The sequence below is a fragment of the Dendrobates tinctorius genome, unplaced genomic scaffold (assembly GCF_039654945.1).
Source record: "Dendrobates tinctorius isolate UK_male_01 unplaced genomic scaffold, ASM3965494v1 ptg000196l, whole genome shotgun sequence".
NCBI classification, from domain to species: Eukaryota; Metazoa; Chordata; class Amphibia; order Anura; family Dendrobatidae; genus Dendrobates; species Dendrobates tinctorius.
The window spans coordinates 3,271,467-3,292,073 of record NW_027361863.1 but is presented as its reverse complement, the minus strand read 5'-3'; the positions used below and the strand labels follow the sequence as shown (position 1 = coordinate 3,292,073).

At 44.5% G+C, this 20,607-nt stretch overlaps 1 protein-coding gene across 3 annotated transcripts in view; it reads left to right on the top strand.

The window, feature by feature from the left end:
* Nucleotides 1-20,607, top strand: part of CNNM1 (cyclin and CBS domain divalent metal cation transport mediator 1) — a 69,671-nt gene that overhangs the window by 34,115 nt on the left and 14,949 nt on the right. For 2 of the 3 annotated variants that reach the window (XM_073552814.1, XM_073552813.1), the window contains exons 4-9: nucleotides 1,231-1,400; nucleotides 1,486-1,585; nucleotides 3,039-3,086; nucleotides 5,116-5,178; nucleotides 15,704-15,867; nucleotides 16,629-16,812. In XM_073552814.1, coding sequence (XP_073408915.1) covers nucleotides 1,231-1,400; nucleotides 1,486-1,585; nucleotides 3,039-3,086; nucleotides 5,116-5,178; nucleotides 15,704-15,867; nucleotides 16,629-16,812 — 729 coding nt within the window. The remainder of the gene's footprint in view (nucleotides 1-1,230; nucleotides 1,401-1,485; nucleotides 1,586-3,038; nucleotides 3,087-5,115; nucleotides 5,179-15,703; nucleotides 15,868-16,628; nucleotides 16,813-20,607) is intronic. The other variant, XM_073552815.1, reaches the window with a different exon arrangement.

Sequence of the window (20,607 nt, the reverse complement as noted above, 5' to 3'; positions counted from 1 at the left end):
ATAGGTAAAAAGTCAAGGGAGTGAAAACCTTCGCAATCCATTGTATTTATGTACAGCTGCCAAGCAAAAGAGGTAGACCTGCAGAGGGAGGGAGACTGCTTGAACCAATGATGTGAAAGGTGGTGTGGCTCAGACTCCTGTAGGCACTGTAGCTAACCAGTAGTCACAGATCACAGCCCTGCCCTAATGGGGGTAAACTAATGCACAGCAAGCACTGAGGAGAATAAGCAGCATGCAATCATCGCCTTTGGGTATTAACTTGCATATGATTTTTGAGATCGTGACTGGACAGTTATTTTAAACCCCTTGGGATTGGCCAATCTTTCATTTACTTTTCCCCTTTCTTCCAACAGGCAGTTTTTTATTTTTTGGGGTTTTTTTCGTTCATCATAGCCATGTGAGTGATTGTGTTTTTGCAGGATGAGTTGTAGTTTTGACCGATATTATTCATTTTACCATATCATGTACTGAAAAAGGGGGGAGAAAATCCACATGGTGTAAAAATGTGAAAAAACTGCAATTACGCTGTGCTCTTAGGAACCTTGAGTACTGCAGAAATTCTTTTGTAACCTTGACCAGATCTGTGCTTTGCCTCAATTCTGTCTCTGAGCTCCTTGGCCAGTTCCTTTGGCCTCATGATTCTCATTTGGTCTGACATACACTGTGAGCTGTGAGGTCTTATATAGACAGGTGTGCGCCTTTACAAAGCAAGTCCTATCAGTTTAATTAAACACAGCTGGACTCCAATGAAGGAGTAGAAGCATCTCAAGGAGGATCACAAGGAAATGGACAGCATGTGACTGAAATATAAGTGTCTGAGCAAAGGGTCTGAATACTTATGACTCTGTGATATTTCAGTTTTCTTTTTTAATAACTTTGTAAGAATTTCTACATTTCTGGTTTTTTTCAGTCAAGATGGGGTGCAGTCAAGATGCTGTATCACTGCTGATTAACACACATAAACCTCCATCTCAAGGCCACCCACCTTGAGATACATAACAGTCATTCCATATTTCGCCATTCATCCACTCTCCTGGGACATCCATACAGCGCCCCTAGTGGACGCAGTGGTCACTACACCACATAATGAAAAATGTAAAGGGGTCTGAATACTTTCCATATCCACTGTATGCCTTTATTCCTTTTTGCTGGTACATGTTTTACATATAATGGCATTCTGATTGATATCTACTCAGTCTGAATTACAAAGATTATAAATGTATTTTTCAGAAATTGAGCCTTTCAAAGCTCCACACCTGTCAGAGAAGATTCTGCTGCGGCTGCTGAAACATCCACATGTGATCCAAGAACTGAAATTTGATGAGAAAAATAAAAGGTCTTGTGATCATTTTCTTTACCAGCGCAATAAACCGGTGGATTATTTTATTTTAATCCTGCAGGTAAATATCTGTAAAGTATGAATTATAATTTACCATTGCTTTGTTATGTAGCATCTTCATCTGTCTTTGCTTTCGTTCTTCTAAGGGTAAAGTGGAAGTCGAAGTTGGTAAAGAAGGATTGCGATTTGAGAATGGCGCTTTCACCTACTATGGCGTCCCTGCTATACTCACCGCCGTGTCCTCCGGTAATTACTTCTAATGCATATAATATACAGATATCATACACTCTGTGTTTTCCAGCAACGCATACATTGCAGAAATATTAAATAGAAATCTCATATAATGTGTCCTTTATCTCTGTCTCGCTTTGTCTTCACATTAACTTTTTCCTGACTCAATGATTTTTTCTCTTGTGTTGCTTTTTTTCTCCCCTTCTTCCAAGGGCATCATTTTTTATTTTTCCATAGTTATCGCCATGTGATAGCTTTTTTTTCGTTTGGCGAGTCGTAACTTTGAATGTCAACATTCTTTTCAACATAAAGCATTTAAAAAAACGGAGGGGGGGTGGTTAGGATTTGGACTGTGCTGTAGTTGAATAAAAAAAAAAAAAACACAATTCAAACATCACTCTCCGAGTAAAGTATTAGCAACATTCACTTTATGGTCACAATGACCTGGTAGCTTTGCTCTATGGGTCTGCATGGTTGTGGTGATACCAAACTTTTGTTTTTGTTTTTTTTTTACTTACTACTTATAAACCTTGCAAAAAGAAAAATTTGCTTCATCCCCCATATTCTAAGAGCCATAATTTTTTTTTATTTCTCCATAGTTAAAGTTGTATATGGGCTTGCAGTACAAGCTGAAGTTTTTATCAGTATCAATTTGGGTTACATTGACTTGGGGGAGGTGACATGACCAAAAGCAATGAGTCTGATATTTTGATTTTTTTATTCTCTTCTGGTGTTCACTGTATGGAATAATTAGGAAGATACTTAATGTTTTTGGGTTTTTTTTACTTTTATTTTATTAGTCCCCTAAGGCCTCTTTCACACTTCTGTTTTTTACAATCATTGAAAATCCGCCAGATTTTGAAAAAAACGGATCCGCAATTTTTTTTTGCGGATCCGTTTTTTTCCCCATTGACTTTCATTATTGGCGCATTTTGACGGATTGCCGTCCGTTGCATCCATTTTTGTGCGGATCCGCCATAATGTTGCTGTCCGTCAACATCCTCAAAGATTTCCAAACGGAGCTTGCAACGTTTTTTTGGCCGGCGGATCCTCCAGACACTGATTTAACCCGAAATTCTGTCTGGGTGCCGGACAAAACTCTCTCTCTCTCATTTTGCGGATCCGTCAAAAAACGGATCCTGTGGCATCCGTTCACATCAGTTAAGAACGGATCCGCTTGTCCGCCTCTTTGGCGGATTTTAACTGACACAAAAAACTGAAGTGTGAAAGAGGCCTTAGGGACTGAAACTGCAGTCACTTAATCACTTACATTTTATGATGACATCCATACACGCTAATAGAGTATATAGACAGGGGTTGTGTTCATGAGAGCAGGAACTTTTTGGCGCCTACAGCAGGGTTCTTCCTGCCTTTCTGGGTTATTAGATTTCACAACTCTACAGTAAAGAGATGTGGAGTTCTGCAGAAGTAGATGATACTGTAGAATAATATTTTTTTTCCTTTGCAGACAGTGATGTAAGAAAAGTTGGAAGTTTAGCTGGATCTTCCTTTCTCTGTAAGTATATTACCCGCAGGTATTTCTAGGTTGCCAGGCTAATATCTCAGTGTGCTGTAATATATGAAGTGAACCTGGATGCAAGTGTTCAATTTGCCTTTCAGCGCAACCATAGTGAAAAAACATGCATTACTCAATTGTTTTTCTTATTGAAATCAAAAGGCATTTCTGAAATCAGTGTGAAACTTGACAGATTGCTGGACCAGGAAGTTGTGTGCAGCTCCTACATAGTGTTCAAACGTAACAAATATGGGCTGCGGTACTCTTATGATGTTATCATACCAGTAATATGACAACATCTGTGACATCACTACCAGTATGAAGTCTTACATGAGATACATCGAGTTATGCCCCTGATACCCCCATATCCATCACCTATCACATCATTTCACTGAAGTTTATATAATGACATTTAAATAACTGTATGGACAAGAGTATGTGCCCCCTCCACAATACACCTACAGGAGCTTTTCTGAACTCCAATTCTACATCCATAGTCATTAATATTTAATCAGCACCTCTGCACATATAATGGCTTCCTCTTTTCTGAGAAGGATTTCTACAAGATTTTGGAGGCTTCAGAAGAAATTTTTGTCCCTTCATCTAGGAGAGCATTTGTGAAGTTAGACACTGATATTTGGGAGAGGCCGTTGTCACAATCTCCATTCTAGGTGTTGAGTGGAGCTGAGGTCTGGGCTCTGTGCGGCCGGTCTAGTACATCAAACTCCTCTAACCACGTCTTTCTGGAGCTTTTGCACTGGGCACAGTCAAGGAAAACCGAACATAAAGGGGCCTTCCCCAAACTGTTCGTTCCTACAAAGCAGGAGGTCTTTTGCTGAAGGATTAAGATTTTACTACACTGGGACAAAGGACCAAGGCCAACACCTGATAACAAATCCATAGCATTATCCTTCCTGCACCATCTGTACAGTGGGCACAATGCCATCAGGGATAACGTCCAACTGGCATTCACGAAATCCAGACTCCTCCATCAGACGACAGATAGAAAAGTGTGATCCATTACTGCATAGCACACGATTCCTCCAGAGTCTAGTGGTGGCGGCTTTACACCACTCCATCCATCACTCGGCATTGTGCTTGGTGATGTAAGGCTGCATGCAGCTGCTCGGCCATGATGTTCCCCGCAGGGATGCAGTATTTGTGCTGATGTTATACCAGAAGAGGTCGGGACTCTGCAATTGTGGAGTCAGCAGAGTGTTGTTGACTTTTCGGCTCCTCAGAACTTGACCCCCTGCTCTGTAACATTACAGGGTCTTCACTTCATGGCTGAGTTGCTGCAGTTCCTTCCACTTCTCAATAATATCACTTGCAGGTGATGGGGGAAGACATGTCATGAATGGACTTGTTACCCCCGGTGGTTCCTATTACAGGACTGCACTGGTATCAGTGAGCTCTGCACCACTGGCCGGTCTGTCACATGGTAGTAAAGGCAGATGGCAGGGCAGAGGGCCAGATGTTATAAACAGAGGGACCGAATAATATACACCGGAGGTGATGGCACTGAAAGAAAATCCTGAATTCAATGATTAAATCATGTGTCCCAATACTTTTTTTTCCATATGTAGAATAGACAGTTGAAGGAATTGCGATCAGGTGGCTGCATTAATTTTCAAATGAGCAGCTGAGAATGATATCTGCGATCTGATTGGTTCCTTCTCCATTGTACGCACTTTTCGATAATTTTCCATTAGGTTTCCTGGTTGGTTTTCCTCTTACAGATGGCTACTGGTGTTGGCTCTATGAACACACAACCCATTTTCAAGCTTCTGTAACTTTTTAGCTTTAATTTAAGCTTCTTCTTTTTCCTGTGCCTTCTGTTAATATATTGTCCTTAGTGCAGACGGCACTGAAGATGCTCTTACAATATATTGGTGATTTCTCCAGACATTTCACCCTCTTACATTATTTTGATCTTTCCGTTGTGTGTGTTGTATTTCTATGTATCATCCCTGTCATTCCTCAAACTCTTCTTATCTTCTTATTCCCTACTTTTGCTTTGCCCTCTTAGTACCTGTGTCCGTATCTCGTACCTTCGCTTTCAGCAGAGGGGAATCATTGGCTGGCTCCCCAGGTAAACATGCATGGCTGTGTACTTAGATGAAAATGGGTTGAACTCACATATGTAAGTGGATCATTCTATACGGATCTATCACTAGTTGCATAGGTTTATGCATGTATTAAAAAAAAAAAGACAGATTCAGTATGGATAAAACAAGTTGTTTTATGGTTTTATTCCTCAACATTGTGATGATGTCTGCTTGTTGTCTGTGAATGAGAACATATCCAAAGTCTGAATGGTGTAAAACAATAAAAGAAGTAATACCTGCCGGATTGCTCAGTGCCTCCGATTCTCCGGTCTTTATACTTCCTGTTCTGTCTGGACAGACGTGACCACTGCAGCCAATCACTGGCTTCATCATTGATCAATACTTTATTGCTAAAGCTATTGATTAACAGAAGATCGCAAAACTTCACTGCAGTGACTGGAATATGCAGGAAGCATCACAACAGACATAACAAGATCACTTTACATCACTCTCAGCTATGTTATTTGTAAATGTACTTTGCTGGAAAACTTTTTCTTGATCGCTTCATTGGGGACACAGGTAACCATGGGTGTATGCTGCTGTCGCTAGGAAGCTGACACTAGGCAAATCCTTTTTCCTTTCAGGTCATGTTGTGTGTTATTAATTTTTTCCCTTTGTTTTTCAGGCACAGCTTCAGGGTAACGGTGTAAATTCTCACCCTGCTTTCCCACATTTATGCTGCTGAGCGAGCAGTGTGATGTCAACCACATCGCAACTCTCAGGCCCGCAGGCAGGATCTTATCCCCTGTCACCCTCACGGGTGTTCCAGGGTGATTTCCGGAGGCTGGTCCTTGCCATTTCCCCTCCTCACCCCTCTCCTTGGAGAGGGCTGAGAGGAAGACGATGGTCACCAGCTGTGGCCTCCCCCCTTCTTGTAAGGAGTTGACGCCGTCTTCTGCGCCGTCTGGAGACAGTGCGGGAAGGAGGATCCCGGATTCCCGTGACCCTCTCCCACACGAGGGCTCCTGATGTGATCCTCATCGCTGAAGAGGGACGGGACTCACCACAGGTATGTCTCCCACCGGGAATCACCGCAGGTATGTCTCCCTCCGCATCAGCAGGTGTTATCCTGGAGTTCACTTTCCCTTCAGGAGCAGGGCGGCGTTAGTGGTAGGGATCTCCCAGCAGCTGCGGCCATTTTTCCTATGCCTGGGCTCAGCACCCCTTCCCTGTTTTCCTATAGCCAATCATCGCCCTCCGGAGTGGGCTGTTGCCATGTCACAGTTGGTCTCTGACCTGACAAAGTGTATCACAATCGCTGGTCCCGGATTGTCTTCACATCTGTCTACCGCCACCAGTGCTCCGAACGCCTCTCACGGTGATTCTTATGCACCTGACCACGGCCTTACACCTGGGATGAAAGCACACCCCTCTCTCCGGAGTGGGCTGTTGCCATGTCACAGTCGGTCTCTGACCTGACAGAGTCTATCACAGTCCCTTGTCCTGGATCATCTTTTACATCTGTCTACCTCCACCAGTGCTCCGAACGCCTCTCACTGTGATTCATATGCACCTGACCATTACCTTCACAGTGACAGATTGAGTACAAAGCACAGGAAGCGGGCTCTTTCCAGTTCCCCTTTAGGATGCCCTCCTCTCCCCAGGCCCCCTCATCGGAGGTCGCCTTTGAGTCGGCTGTGGATTCCTAGTCTGAGTTCAATTCGGACCAGGTCCCAAAGACACAGGGTATGGTCAATAGTCCTATCTTGGCAGTTATCAGAACCCTGAATCTCATGGAGAACGAGCCACCTGCTCAGGAGCACTCAGTTTCCCTCAAGCGGGTAAAACGTCCCTCCCGAACTTTCTACTATGACAGGGAATTTGAAACTATCGTGGCTAAACTCTGGAAAAATCCTGAAAAGCGCTTACCGGGAAAGAAGCAGCTAACATTCTTTATTCCTTTAGCCCTGATCTCGTTGGTAGATGGGCAGAGTCTCCCAAGGTAGGCCCGCCAGTTTCTCGCTTGTCTTCCAAGACAGTCTTGTCTCTGCCAGACGGTGTGTCTATTAGGGACACTGTGGATAGACAGATTGAGTCTTTGTCCCATCTTTGCCTCCGCCTGGTGGCAAAGTTCATGTCCGCCTGGACAACAATGCTTCGCCAAGACATCCTTGTGGCAGCTTCTCTAAATGAGTTGGTGGATTTGGCAGAACAGATTGCCCAGGCCGGCAAATATCCTTTGACCGCCTCTTTGGATGCAGCCTGTTGCTCCACTGTTGAGAACAGCAACATCATTGCTGTGTGCCGCGTGCTCTGGTTGAAGGTGTGGATTACAGATTCATCTTCAAAAAAAAAGAATCAACTTTTTTTCTTCCCTCACAGGAGGACGTTTCTTTCTGTCTCGTTTGAAAAAACATCAGTAGCAGGCGCCAGAGGTGTTTCAGGCCGTCTCTTCACTGCGACACTTGGGTAATCGTACCCGTTTCCCGGAACAATTTATTTTCAGGGTTCTACTTTAATCTTTTCATAGTCCCGGAGAAAGTCTGATCTTTCCGTCTGATTACATATTTCACGCAATCGAATCCTCATGTTCGGATCCGTCATTTCAAGATGGAGTCCCACTGAGGCTGCAACCAGAGTCTTCAGTTCACCTTAGACACTATGGCCCGTCTCGGCTAGATCATCAACAGAGAGAAATTCTCCCTCAGCTCAGCCCAGCATCTGGTGTTTCTGGGAATGAGGTTTGACATGGCACAAGCCTTGTCTTCTTTCCGAAGATGTTCTTATTCCTCTGCCGAGGGATCCGCACTCTAAGCAATCAGCTTCTCTCTCCCTACAATACAGTATGAGAGTTCTGGGGAAGATAATTACTGCCATGGAGACATCTCCCTTTGCCCAGTGTCAGACCCATTCTCTTCAGCTGGCCCCGTGTTGGCTTGGGACAAGAGTACTGCCTCACTGGACCGGCCCATTCTACCGCCTCTTAAAGGGAAGCAGTCCCTGACCTGGCGGACGTATTAGCGTCAGTCCTTCGAGGGAGGTCCTTCCACCCTCTCTGGTGGCAGGTCGTCACTACTGACGCCAGTTTCCTCGGTTGGGGAGCGGGTTTTCCTTCATCATTCAGCGCAGGGCCGCTGGAATTCCTATGTATCCGCTCTCCCCTTCATTCGCCTGTAGATCAGTCAATTTTTTCTTCTTGCCCTTTGCCGCTGAAAGTCCTTTCTAGAAGGCCAGCAGGTCCGTACAAACTCGGACGGCATCACTGCCGTAGCTTAAAACATCAAGGAGGGACTCGCAAAGAACAGGTATTGGCAGTGGTAACAAGGGTTCTGCGATGGGCGGAGCGTCTCATTCCCATCATGTCAGCCGTACACACTACTAAGGTGAAAACTTGGGCAGTCTATTGTCTGAGTGTTCAGGGTCTCGCTCCGGGCGAGTGGTCTTTCATTTCCGCCATTTTCAAGCAAATATGCCAGAGATGGGACGTTATCTTCCTGACGTCTCGGATGAAGCACAAGTTTCCTTCGTTCGTAGCCAGGTCCTGGGATCCACTTGTCATAAGATTTGATGCACTAGTGACCCGTGATCACATTTTCAGTTAATATATCTTTTTCCGCCTCCCCTTTATTCCGAGAGTCGTGAAAAGGATATAGGCGGAAGGAACTCCCGTAATCCTGGTAGTTCCACATGGCCCAAGAAGGGCCTGGTATGCGGAGCTGGTGACCAGGCTCATCACTGTCCTCTGGAGGCTTCCAGACCGTCCAGATTTCCTTTCACAGGGCCCCCTCTTCCTCCAGAGTTCTCAGTCTTTGATTTCAATGGCATGACCGTTGAGACCACAGTCTTAAGGATGACCGAACTTTCACATCAGGTTATTCAGTCCATAATTAGAAAAAGAAAACCAGCATCCTCGCTTATCTATCACAGATACTGGAAGGTCTACTTTCAATGGAGTGTGGACAAAATTTGGTCACTACCCTTAAGGGTCAGGTTTCCGCTCTTCAATCCTTTCTCAACGAGATTTTGCTTCTCGTCCCCAGGTAATGACCTTTCTTCCTGGAGTCACCCACCTGGCACCTCCCTGGTCGTCCACCGATGGATCCATAGGATCCTAATCTTGTCCTTGGGTGCTCTCCAGTGCACACTCTTTCAGCCCATTAAAGTTTTTTCTGTCTTCTCTCCTGTCATAAAAGTGGCCTTCTTAGTTGCCATTACGCCCATCAGGAGCGTTTCTAAGTTAGCAGCTTCTTACCTTTCTTCGTTCCTGATTCTCCATCAGGACACGGTAGCTCTCGGGCCCGTTCCTTCCTTCTTACATAGGGTGATCTCTTCACTTCTCATTAATTAAGAAATTGTTATTCCTTCTCTATGTCCCTCTCCGGTTCATCCTATGGAGAAGTCCCTTGACAAGTTAGATCTGGTCAGAGCTATCCGAGAATATCTCTTAAGGACTGCTCCCTTTTGCCTCTCAGATGCCCTATTTGACATCTCTGAAGGTCGTCGTAAGGGATTCCCAGCCTCCAGGTCCATTATTGCCCGTTTTGTTTCCTTCGTCAATATTGGAGGCATACCTCGTTCAGGACTAAAAACTTCCCAGTGGGAACTGCCTGGGCAGTTTGTCACCAGGCTTCGGCTTAACAGATTGTTAGCTGTGACCTGGTCTTCATTGTACACTTTTGCAGGGTTTTATAAGTTTCATACCCATGTCTCGTCTGATGGAGACCTGGGAACGAAGGTGTTACAGGCTGCGGTTATGCACCGGCCCACCTAGGTTATTTTCCTTTGCATTGTTTTCTGTTTCCCACCCTTAGGGACTGCTTTGTGACGTCCCATGATAACCTGTGTCCCCCCCAATGAAGCGATAAAGAAAGAATGAATGATTTTTGGTACTCACCGTAAAATCTTTTTTTTGGAGCCTTCATTGGCATCGGGGGACACAGCACCCTCCCTAACTGTTTGTACCGTTTTTGGGCCTTCGTACCTTTTGTTGCTGAGTTGGTACATATGTTGAGTTTTTGGTTGCTTCTCCTATTGTTTTAACACTGAGGTACTTGGTTCCTGTCAGTGGGTGTATACTACTGTGGAGGAGCTATTTCCTTTTTTTTTGGGCTAGTGTCAGCCTCCTAGCGACAGCAGCATACACTATGGTAACCTGTGTCCCCCAATGAAGGCTCCAAGTAAGAGATTTTACAGTGAGTACCAAAAATCCTTCTTTTCCGTCCTTGCATTACAATGTTGTTTGGTTGTGAACGGCCGGACTCTCTCACAGCTAAACTTTAATGATTTTGATTGAACATTGTGGAGATCATGTTGGCCCGATTTTGTGTGCAACTAAGTTGCATCGCACCTGCGGTGTGTGAACCCAAGCTTATGATACAGACATTTCCATGGCTTTTTTTTTCTTGATGACACCCAAAATATTTTTCTTACTGCGATGCTGCCTCTTCCTCCTGAATTGTGTTACAATACAGTTGTGTGAAAAACTTTTTGCTCCCTTCCTGATTTCCTATTCTTTTGCATGTTTGTCACACTTAAATTTTTCCGATCACCAAACAAATGTAAATATTAGCCAAAGATAACACAAGTAATCACAAAATGCAGTTTATAAATTAAAGTCTTTATTATTAAGGGAAAAAGAAATCCAAACCTACAGGGCCCTGTATAAAAAAAAGTGATTGCTCCCTAAACCTAATAACTGGTTGGGCCACCCTTAGCAGCAACAACTGCAGTCAAGTGTTTGCTATAACTGGCAATGAGTCATTTTTCAACGCTCTGGAGCAGGGGTGGGCAATTAATTTTCCTGAGGAGCCACATGAGAGACCGTGACTGTTCTGGAGGGCCGAACAAATAGGCCGAAATTAATTATACTCAATATTAATATTTATATATTATAATTATTATATTATTAATAATTATTAATATTAATTGCATCACTTAATAATGAGCAGAATTAAATATGCTGACATCCCCCTAACATACTGTTTGAACGCGAGTACAGCCCATTTTGTATATCGTATGAGCCCCTAACTGCCCCTTATATATGGCATGAGCCAACACAGCCTCCCCCATATGCGTCATGAGCCCCACACCTTCCTTCCTCATATGCGGCATAAGCCCCACACCTTCCTCATATGCGGCATGAGCCCCACGCAGCCTCCCTATATACACAGCATGTGGTCCCCATAGCCTCCCCATATGCAGCATGATGCCCCCATAGCCTCCCCAATATGCAGCATGATGCCCCCATAGCCTCCCCATGTGCAGCATGTCACCTCCATAGCCAGCACCATGTGCAGCATGTCATCCCACTTGCAGAACCATGTGCAGCATGTCACCCCCATAGCCAGCACCATGTCACTCCCATATGCAGCACGATATCACCCCAATGTGCAGCACCATGTCACCCCTATATGCAGCACCATGTCACCCCCATATGCAGCACCATGTGCAGCATGTCACCACCATAGCCTCTCCATGCCCACCTAAACATCCCATACACATGAAAAAAAAAGAACACATACTCACCTCAGTTCTGTTCCCCCGTGCTCTGCTTCTCTCCCTGCCTCCGGTGCGCTGACTTTCCGTAATTCACAGCTGAAGCGATGAAATTACGTCATCGCATCAGCTGTTTCACATGTTGATTGGCAGAGGAAGTGGCCGGAGGCCCCTCCTCCACCAAAGAAGTCAGCGCAGATAGAGAAAGCGAGTGAGCACAGTGCGGGCCATGGACCTCTGGTCAGTGCGGGCCACACTTTGCCCAGGTCTGCTCTGGAGGAATTTTGACCACTCATCTTGGCAGAATTATTGTAATTCAGGCACATCGGAGGGTTTCCGAGCATGAACCGCCTTTTTAAGGTCATGCAAAAAATAAAAAGAGGGGGAGCGCACTAAGGCGGTAAATGAGGGACACCAGCATGTTTAACAAAGGTAATCCACTCACCTGATGTGGTTGTGAAGGGTCACAACCACCTAAGGAAGTTTTGGCCGCTGCAGATCCCGGGATGCAGATAAAACAGAAGAGAAGAGAAAAGCCGGGGTTCGTCCACGCTAGACCACAAGGAACCAACCGAAGATGCAAGCAAACCTTTATTCACATTCAAGCCAACGCGTTTCATGGCCTCCTGGCCACTTCATCAGGGCAGGAATGTTACAGTCAGTTAACAAGAAACCATTATATACATTACACAGATGACATCTGAATGATGTCAGTTCCTGTGAGAACGCCCACATTGAACTGAAAACCCTGAAAGTTATCATCCTGATGGAAAAATGTTATAAAACTGTAGATAAAAACATTTATCTAATCTAAAATGCTAAAACTGATATGTAACATATATATAAAAAATATAAAATTATGTAAATCGATGTGCAATTCAGCAAAAATGATTGGAGCTTAGAACCCTTACCTCTAATCTTTCGGCATATATAGATAAAATAATGATTGCTAATGTTTTTAATCTCAGAAGTCACCTTAAAGATTCCACACATTTAATTAAACTGATCAATGGAATACCATGGAAAAACTCATTCCAATTTATATCCATGGATGTGACGGGGTTATACTCCAACATCCAGCATGAGATTGGCCTATCTTGTTTTGCTTTGTACTTGGAGGGTGATTCTCGTATTCCAATCCCTCAAAAAAAATTTCTCTTAGAGGGCATGAATTTCATATTAAAAAATAATTATTTTTCCTTTGAGGATTCCATTTTCCATCAGATTTTCTCTTTTCTCTTTTCTACTTTTTTAAGGTCATGCCACAGCATCTCAATCGGATTAAGGTCAGGACTTTGAATAGGCCACTCTAAAGTCTTAATTTTGTTTTTAAGCCATTCAAAGGTGGACTTGATGGTCTGTTTTGTATTATTGTCCTTCTGCATAACCCAAGAGCACTTCAGCTTGAGGTCACGAACAGATGGCCGGACATTCTCCTCCAAGATATTTTGGTAGCCAGCCGAATTCATGGTTGTGATAAAGATCTTATTGATCGAAACGCGTCCCTTGTTCCCTGAGTTGCCTCACATGAGCATGCCATTTGTCTAATGCTTTTAATGGAAGAATAAAAATCTACGATTTTATGGGAGCTGGAGCGCTTTTGTCCTTAATGTGATTCACGCTTGTCCTGGCGGAGCTCCGTGCACCCATGGCAGACCAGTGAGCTGGTTACTTTTTCTATTTTCCAAAAAGTCTTTGGGATCATCAAGATGTTTTCTGGCAAAACTTAGATGAGCTTTTATGTTCTTCTTAATCAGCAGTGGTTTTCTTCTTGGAACTCTGCCATGCAGGCCATTTTTGCCCAGTCTCTCTCTTATGGTGGTGTCATGAACTCTGACCTTAACTGAGACAAGTGAGGCCTGCAGTTCTTTGGATGTTGTTGTGGGGTCTTTTGTAACCTCTTGGATGAATTGTCCCTGCACTCTTGGGGTAATTTTGGTCAGCCGGCCACTCCTGGGAAGATTCACCACTGTTCCATATTTTCGACATTTGTTCATAATGGCTCTCACTGTAGTTCGCTGGAGTCCCAAAGCTTTAGAAATGGCTTTATAACCTTTTTCAGACTGATAGATCTCAAATTACTTTGTTTCTCATTTGTTCCAAGATTTATTTGGATCACGGCATGATGTCTAGATTTTAACTATCTTTTGGTCTACTTCACTTTGTCAGACAGGTCCTATTTAAGTGTTTTCTTGATTGAGAACCGGAGTGGCAGTAAAAAGGCCTAGATGTGGCTAGGGAATTTGAACTTCGCTTACCAAAGATGTGATAAACCACAGTTAATTTATGTTTTAATGGGGGGGGGGTAATCGCTTTTTCACGCAGGGCACTGTAGGTTTGGATTTCTTTTTCCCTTAAAAATAAAGACCTTAGTTTATAAACTGCATTTTGTGTTACTTGTGTTATCTTTGTCTAATATTTAAGTCTATATCACAAAAAGGCCTCACTGGGTGTAAAAACACAGACGAAGTCAAAGAGTATTTTTGAACACACATATAAAGTTTATTAATTACTCACATATAAAATCCATACTAATTCAGAGTAAAGCTACCATAGCAGGACGATAGGGAAATAAATAAGAGGACATCTGTGATATTCAATCTCACATGGAAGAAAAAATTTTAGCGTACTAACCAGTTTTGATATAAAAAGAGCACTAAATAGCAATTAATGCACCTTATACGCTACCTGGGAACTTACATAAGATGATGATGTAATGATATCGCGCCTGCGTGTTGCGGAGGCCCCAGATCCCGCCCCGCAGTGTGTTATGATGTATTCACACTGCAGGGCTGGGAATCTGGCGCCTGCGCAGTGAGCATCTATAGCTGCGTCTGTCCCTATCTTCCTCCTCCTCTTTCCTCCACCGTAATACGTCGGCACTGCGGATTTGATGCAATTCCGCGTGTCCAAAAACGCTGCGGAGACGCATCAAAATCTGCAACGTGTGCACATACCCTTAGGCTGTTTTTTTTCATTGCATTTTTAAGTGAGGTTTTTTTTTTTTTTCAAACTTTTTTTATTCTATAGTTTTTGTCTCTTGTTGGTATGTCATGTTTTAATTGAAGCTGCTTTGTTTTTGATATTTCCTGATGTTTGGCTTTGACAAAACTTTATTGATACAGTCATGTGTGGACTGCATGTGTTTTTTTTCCTGCAAATTTTCCGTATCTTATACAATTCTACGGGGATAAAGCGCACATAAAACTCAGCGTACCCGCAAGAAAAATTGGTATGTTGTGGATTTGAAACGGTACGTTTAAAATCCACAACATGTTAACTTCTCTAGCAGGTTCGCTGAGATTTATGTGCGCTTTATCCCCGCAGGTCAGTCTACAGAGTGAAAAAAAAAATCATAGGGGGTATGAGATTTCTATAAATCCAATCCACTTTGCTTGAACTGGAAAACGCTGCGTTTTTGACACAGCCAAAATACACAACATCAAGAACTCATTGGGGGGAAGCAGCCTAAAATTTGTTGGGAGTTTTTTTGTTTTTGTGTTTTTTAACTCAAGTTAATCTATTTGGGCCCAATAATCATTTTTGCAGTTTTGTTTCATTACAAATTTTGAACCGTTTAGCTTTTGCCGGTTCGTTTCTCTGCACTTACACATCGAAGTGGTTATAGATGAGCCGAGAGGAGATAGATAAAAGAATTACAAACTCATCAACATAGCGGGCTGACTCTGCAACTAGACATGCTGCAACTAGACATAGATACAGCAGCCATAAAAGGCAAATGGTGCAAAAGTAATGAAACCCAATTGTGAAAAATATTTTTGACCAAAATTACTGTACATGCATTGAAGTAAAAAATTGTCCATGAAGATGGACAACTTTACTAATCCTTTCAATTTTCCCTCCCCCCATTATCTGTCTTCTCGACTTCTACCTTCAAGTTAGCAGCTCGGAAACCCTCCTTTAGAACAGAATAGCCCTCACTTATTTCATTCTTATTAACATATATTGCTTCCTTCTTTCGCAGTAAATCTCCTTTCTTGCTATCTTCCTTATCCTATTTTCTGTCCAATTTTTCTGCTTTCTTTTCCTTCCCCTTTCCCCCGCTCTCCGTAGTAAACAGATCCCCTTCTCGCTGCAGTGGTTTGAACCGTTCTGAATCCCCTAACAGAGAGCGTAATGATTACGGGGGCAGCAACAACCAACTAAGCAACAGCAACAACAACCTGTACATTCCAGATTACTCCGTCCACATCCTCTGCGATGTCCAGTTCATCAAGGTAACCCTTCAAATGTATATCACAGTTTGTTTGTTTTTTTGTAGTCCGTATAGAATTGCAGTTTCCAGTTGGAATCAAGTATTTAATTAATTTGGATTTTCCCATCCTATAGGCTCTTGCAGACGCCTATCCACATCGGTCTGATCTCAGACAGCAATGCACGGATTCCCCGCGGGTCTCCTGACCCAAACAGAGCCTCAGTCCCGCATGTATTGCTGTCTGAGATCAGACCGATGCATATGGACATCTGCATGACCCCTAACAATTGCTTTTCAAAACAAGTGGTATTGCTCTTACTACTTGCTATCCCTGTAGTCAAAACTCAGAGTAAAAGCATTGGCTTGCTGTCGTCGCCTCTTGCAAGGTAAAATTGCTTTTGGTGTATATACCAGACCAGTATGTATCGGGACTGTCCCGATTCTCTTTCTTTGTTATTTGCCATCCACTTTTTTTAGAATGGGCAGTAGCTAAAAGTGTTGGAACTTTCATGTCCTCGTTTTCTAGTTTTCATTGCACCTGTCAGAGGGCAAAGCTTCTATTGAAGTGAATAGGAGCTGAGCTGCAGTACCCAAGAACAGCTACTACAGTGTATGGCACAGTGCTGTTATGGCTCCTTTCACTGCCAGAGCTAAGAACAGCTGATCGTTGGATTGTCGGGTGTTGGACCGATCTAATATTGATTACCTAAGTGTTGGACAATCCCTCTGAAAAGGGAACATTTTCAGTTGTTGTAAAATTGCTTCTTTTTTTTTTACCAATAGATTACAAGGCAACAGTATCAGAACGCATTGGCCGCCAGCCGCATGGACAGTTCTCCCCAGTCCCCAGAAATAGAAGTATTCATTGACGGGGAGTCTACAAAAGTCGCCAAGTATCACAGAGTGTCCGAATCTCCAAAAGACGACGCCGTGACCACATTACTGAGTGACAGAAACTGCAACTTGGGTAAATGTATTTTATACCACCCAAAGGATTTTATGTGTTTCATATTGAATGAGGTGTTACCAAATTATTAAATCGTGTACACAGATGGAAGACCATCACAAGCTTAGGAATGGGGGCAGTAAGAGAGCAGAGACTGTGTGGGTCGCCCCTCACACCCAGGGCAGTGGGGTACTCGGTACCAGGCCGGTGTCAAGGGGGAATGTGTGTCACAGCAGCGGTGACCCGGTCCGTGGCCCTGGGCGCCCAATATAAATGGCGGTGATGTTAATGGTGTAATAGTTTATTTGGATAGTTCGTGACGCCACCCGTGGTGTTTGGCAAGTAAGATGTTGAGCCAGCGCTGCATGCAGATCCACTGGGACTGATGGTGTGGTGCAGCAAAGATGGTGTAGCTCCCCACAGGTGGAGCTGTAGTCCCAGGGCAGTGTAGGTGCAATGGATGAGGAGAGGCGCAGAATGGTATAGATGTTGCTACCCAGGTGTAGTGGTGCTGGAATAACTGGAGGACACCAGGGTGTGCGGTTCCAAGGCTTTACTCACTGTTTGCAGTTCACACACACACATGCCTGCCTCCGTACTGTGCTCTCCAGGCCAGGGCTCCAGCCAACCTGCAGGCCAGATAGGATTCTCCCTTCCACACTCCGTCAATATGTACCTTCACTGAACGACTCCTCCAATGCGCCTTTAGGTGCAAAGCACTCCTGTACTTAGTTACACTGGAATGCCTCTCTCTAGGTGTTCCTAGTCTCTGCTTGTATGACAGACAGCTGTAGCCTCCTTCGGGGACTCCTTTCTGCGTCCCGGCTCTCTATTCAGTTGCTGTTGTGTCCCAAGTCTATGATGGGAGCAAGGCGTTAGTGGCTCACTACTCCTCCGGTGTCTGTTGCCGGACATAAAGATCCAATCAACCTCGGGGACCGGGCCCCGGCCTTTGCGCTCTGGACTGGAAGGGTTCTCTATCTTTCTTCAACCAGCTTCCCACCGTCCTTCTATTCTCCTTCGTTCCGATCTGTTCTATCTCTCTCTTGGAAGGTTAGGTTATCAATCTTATCAGTCTCTTTCTCTGGTCTTTCTCGTGCCAGCAGCCCAGATCACTGGGACCTGCTGCAGCACGTCCCTCAGACACCCATCTTCTCTCTTCTCTCCCTCTCTCCAACTAATCCCCTAACTCTCACTCTTCCCACTCTTTTATATCATCTCACTCCACCCGCCTCCCAGCACATCTCGTGTTACGAAGCAGGGTTCCACGAGGGGTACTCTGCTAACCCCCAGCCTGAAGCTGTTAGGTGGCCCCACTGAACCATCCTGTGTGTGGAATGCAGGTGTGGAGTGTGGTCAGGAGTTCCCACCTTACCTGGATGGTGGGGCACTACACCTTAGGAGAAGTTGCAGTACCTCTGTGGCGACTGAAGCCTCAGGGGCGCCACATGTGCATCCGTCCATGTTCATACCGGATGGAGGTGCTGACATACAAAATCAATGGCTGCACCTAATCTCTGCCGTGTAAGTGGGATGTGCTGTCAGTAGCAATCGGAAAATCATCTAGTGTGTTCTAAAAAAGCAAATTGAAAGATCGGTTCCTATTGGTTGATGAACTTCTTGAAAACTTTTGATATGTTAGAGTACGTTCACACAGATTTCTTCTTGTTCAATGGATCACCAAACATCAGCACATATAGGGTATTCTGCTGCCATGATCCTTACTATGAGGCTACCATCTGTGGGCACAACCACAGGTCCTGATTACAATTATTCAGCTATCTTGCCAAGGAACATATTGGTGGGTCCGCAAGAATAGAAAAAACTCTAGGTATCGGTCTATTTCCACAGGCTGATCATTTGCCCCATAACGAGCGCTGATCAATGAAATAGCAAGGTATTTGCCTCCATTTACACAGAGCTATGCAGACGAACCACATCTCATTTACATGGAGCTGTGTGGATCATCCACATCCCATTAACATGGAGCTTTTTAGGAACGGCGGAACGCACTAAATAAAATGATAATGAAGTGCGTTTGCCGCTCGGGGTCCACCGTGCAGTAGGTGGTGTAACTGCTAAGTGGTGGCAGATAAGCAATATGGCGGTATGATGCACACGGGTTAAACTTCACCCAGAGTGCGCAGAGCGGCCTCTGTTCACACACAGAGGTGCCGCAACAAAAAAAACATACTAAACGCTGAACCTGTTAGTAACACAGGCTTCAGGTAGATGCACACACGGTATCTGGTCACAGGAGCAGGACCCAAGACAGAGGAGCTGCGTCCCTCTAGACCTACCGTGTGAGCGGCGTCGCTTCTTCGGACGCCAAGGAGGTCTGCAACTGCAGCGCGGCGTAGGACACTGCCGCTCGACGACAAAGCAGAAAGCAAGCGTGATGTCGGACCCTAGCGTAGCGGTGCGGTGAGCACAGTGGCTAAAGACTTGCCACTGACTGCCGCTGACTGCAAAACTAATTCCCTATCCACATGCGTATTATCAGAGGGAAGGGGTTTCAAATGAGTCAGTCACCAGAATCATACATCTGTCACCATTCACACATAGCAAGTATTGTCTATACTAGCGCATGGTGGAACGGCCATGCGCGCTTTTTATAGCCGTGCGGGACTTTCCAGATCTCCGAGATGGACCAATGAGATCTGGAACAGGACCTGGGCACATGACTCCCGATCTCCAATGGGAGATCGTCTCGTGAGCATGCCCAGTAGGAGCACAGAGGGACTTAGTCTCTGGAGCGGTCTGCTGCAAAGCAATCTCCTCTGCAGTAGAAAGACAGCAGGAGACCGCAAAATGTGAGGCTCTGGATTCCTGCAGAGCAGACACAGAAACCTGACGCCAAACAGAGCTATGCGGACAAACTGCATCCCATATACAAGTGCTTCTCACATAATTAGAATATCAGCAAAAAGTTCATTGATTTCAGTTCTTCAATACAAAAAGTGAAACTCATCTATTATATAGAGTCATTACACACAGAGTGATCTATTTCACGTGTTTATTTCTGTTAATGTTGATGATTATGGCTTACAGCCAATGACAACCCAAAAGTCATTATCTCAATAAATTAGAATGCTTTATAACACCAGCTTGAGAAATGATTTTAAAATCTGAAATGTTGGCCTACTGAAATGTATGTTCAGTAAATGCACTCCGTACTTGGTCGGGGCTCCTTTTGCACCAATTACTGCATCAATGCGGTGTGGCATGGAGGTGATCAGCCTGTGGCACTGCTGAGGGGTTTTGGAAGCTCAGGTTGCTTTGATAACAGCCTTCAGCTCGTCTGCATGGTTGGGTCTGGTGTCTCTCATCTTCCTCTTGACAATACTCCATAGATTCTCTATGGGGTTAAGGTCAGATGAGTTTGCTGCCAATCAAGCACAGTGATACTGTTGTTTGTAAACCAGGTATTGGCACTTTTGGCAGTGTGGACAGGTACCAAGTCCTGCTGGAGAATGAAATCTCCATCTCCAAAAAGCTTGTCGGCAGAGGGAACCATGAAGTGCTCTAAAATTTCCTGGTAGACGGCTGCACTGACTTTGGTCTTGATAAAACACAGTGGACCTACACCAGCAGATGACATGGCTCCCCAAACCATCACTGATTGTGAAAACTTCACACTAGACCTCCAGCAGCTTGGATTGTGGCCTCTCCACTCTTCCTCCAGACTCTGGGACCTTGATTTCCAAATGAAATTAAAAATTTACTTTCATCTGAAAACAACAGTCCAGTTCTTTTTCTCCTTGGCCCAGGTAAGAAGCTTCTGACGTTTTCTATTGGTCATGAGTGGCTTGACAC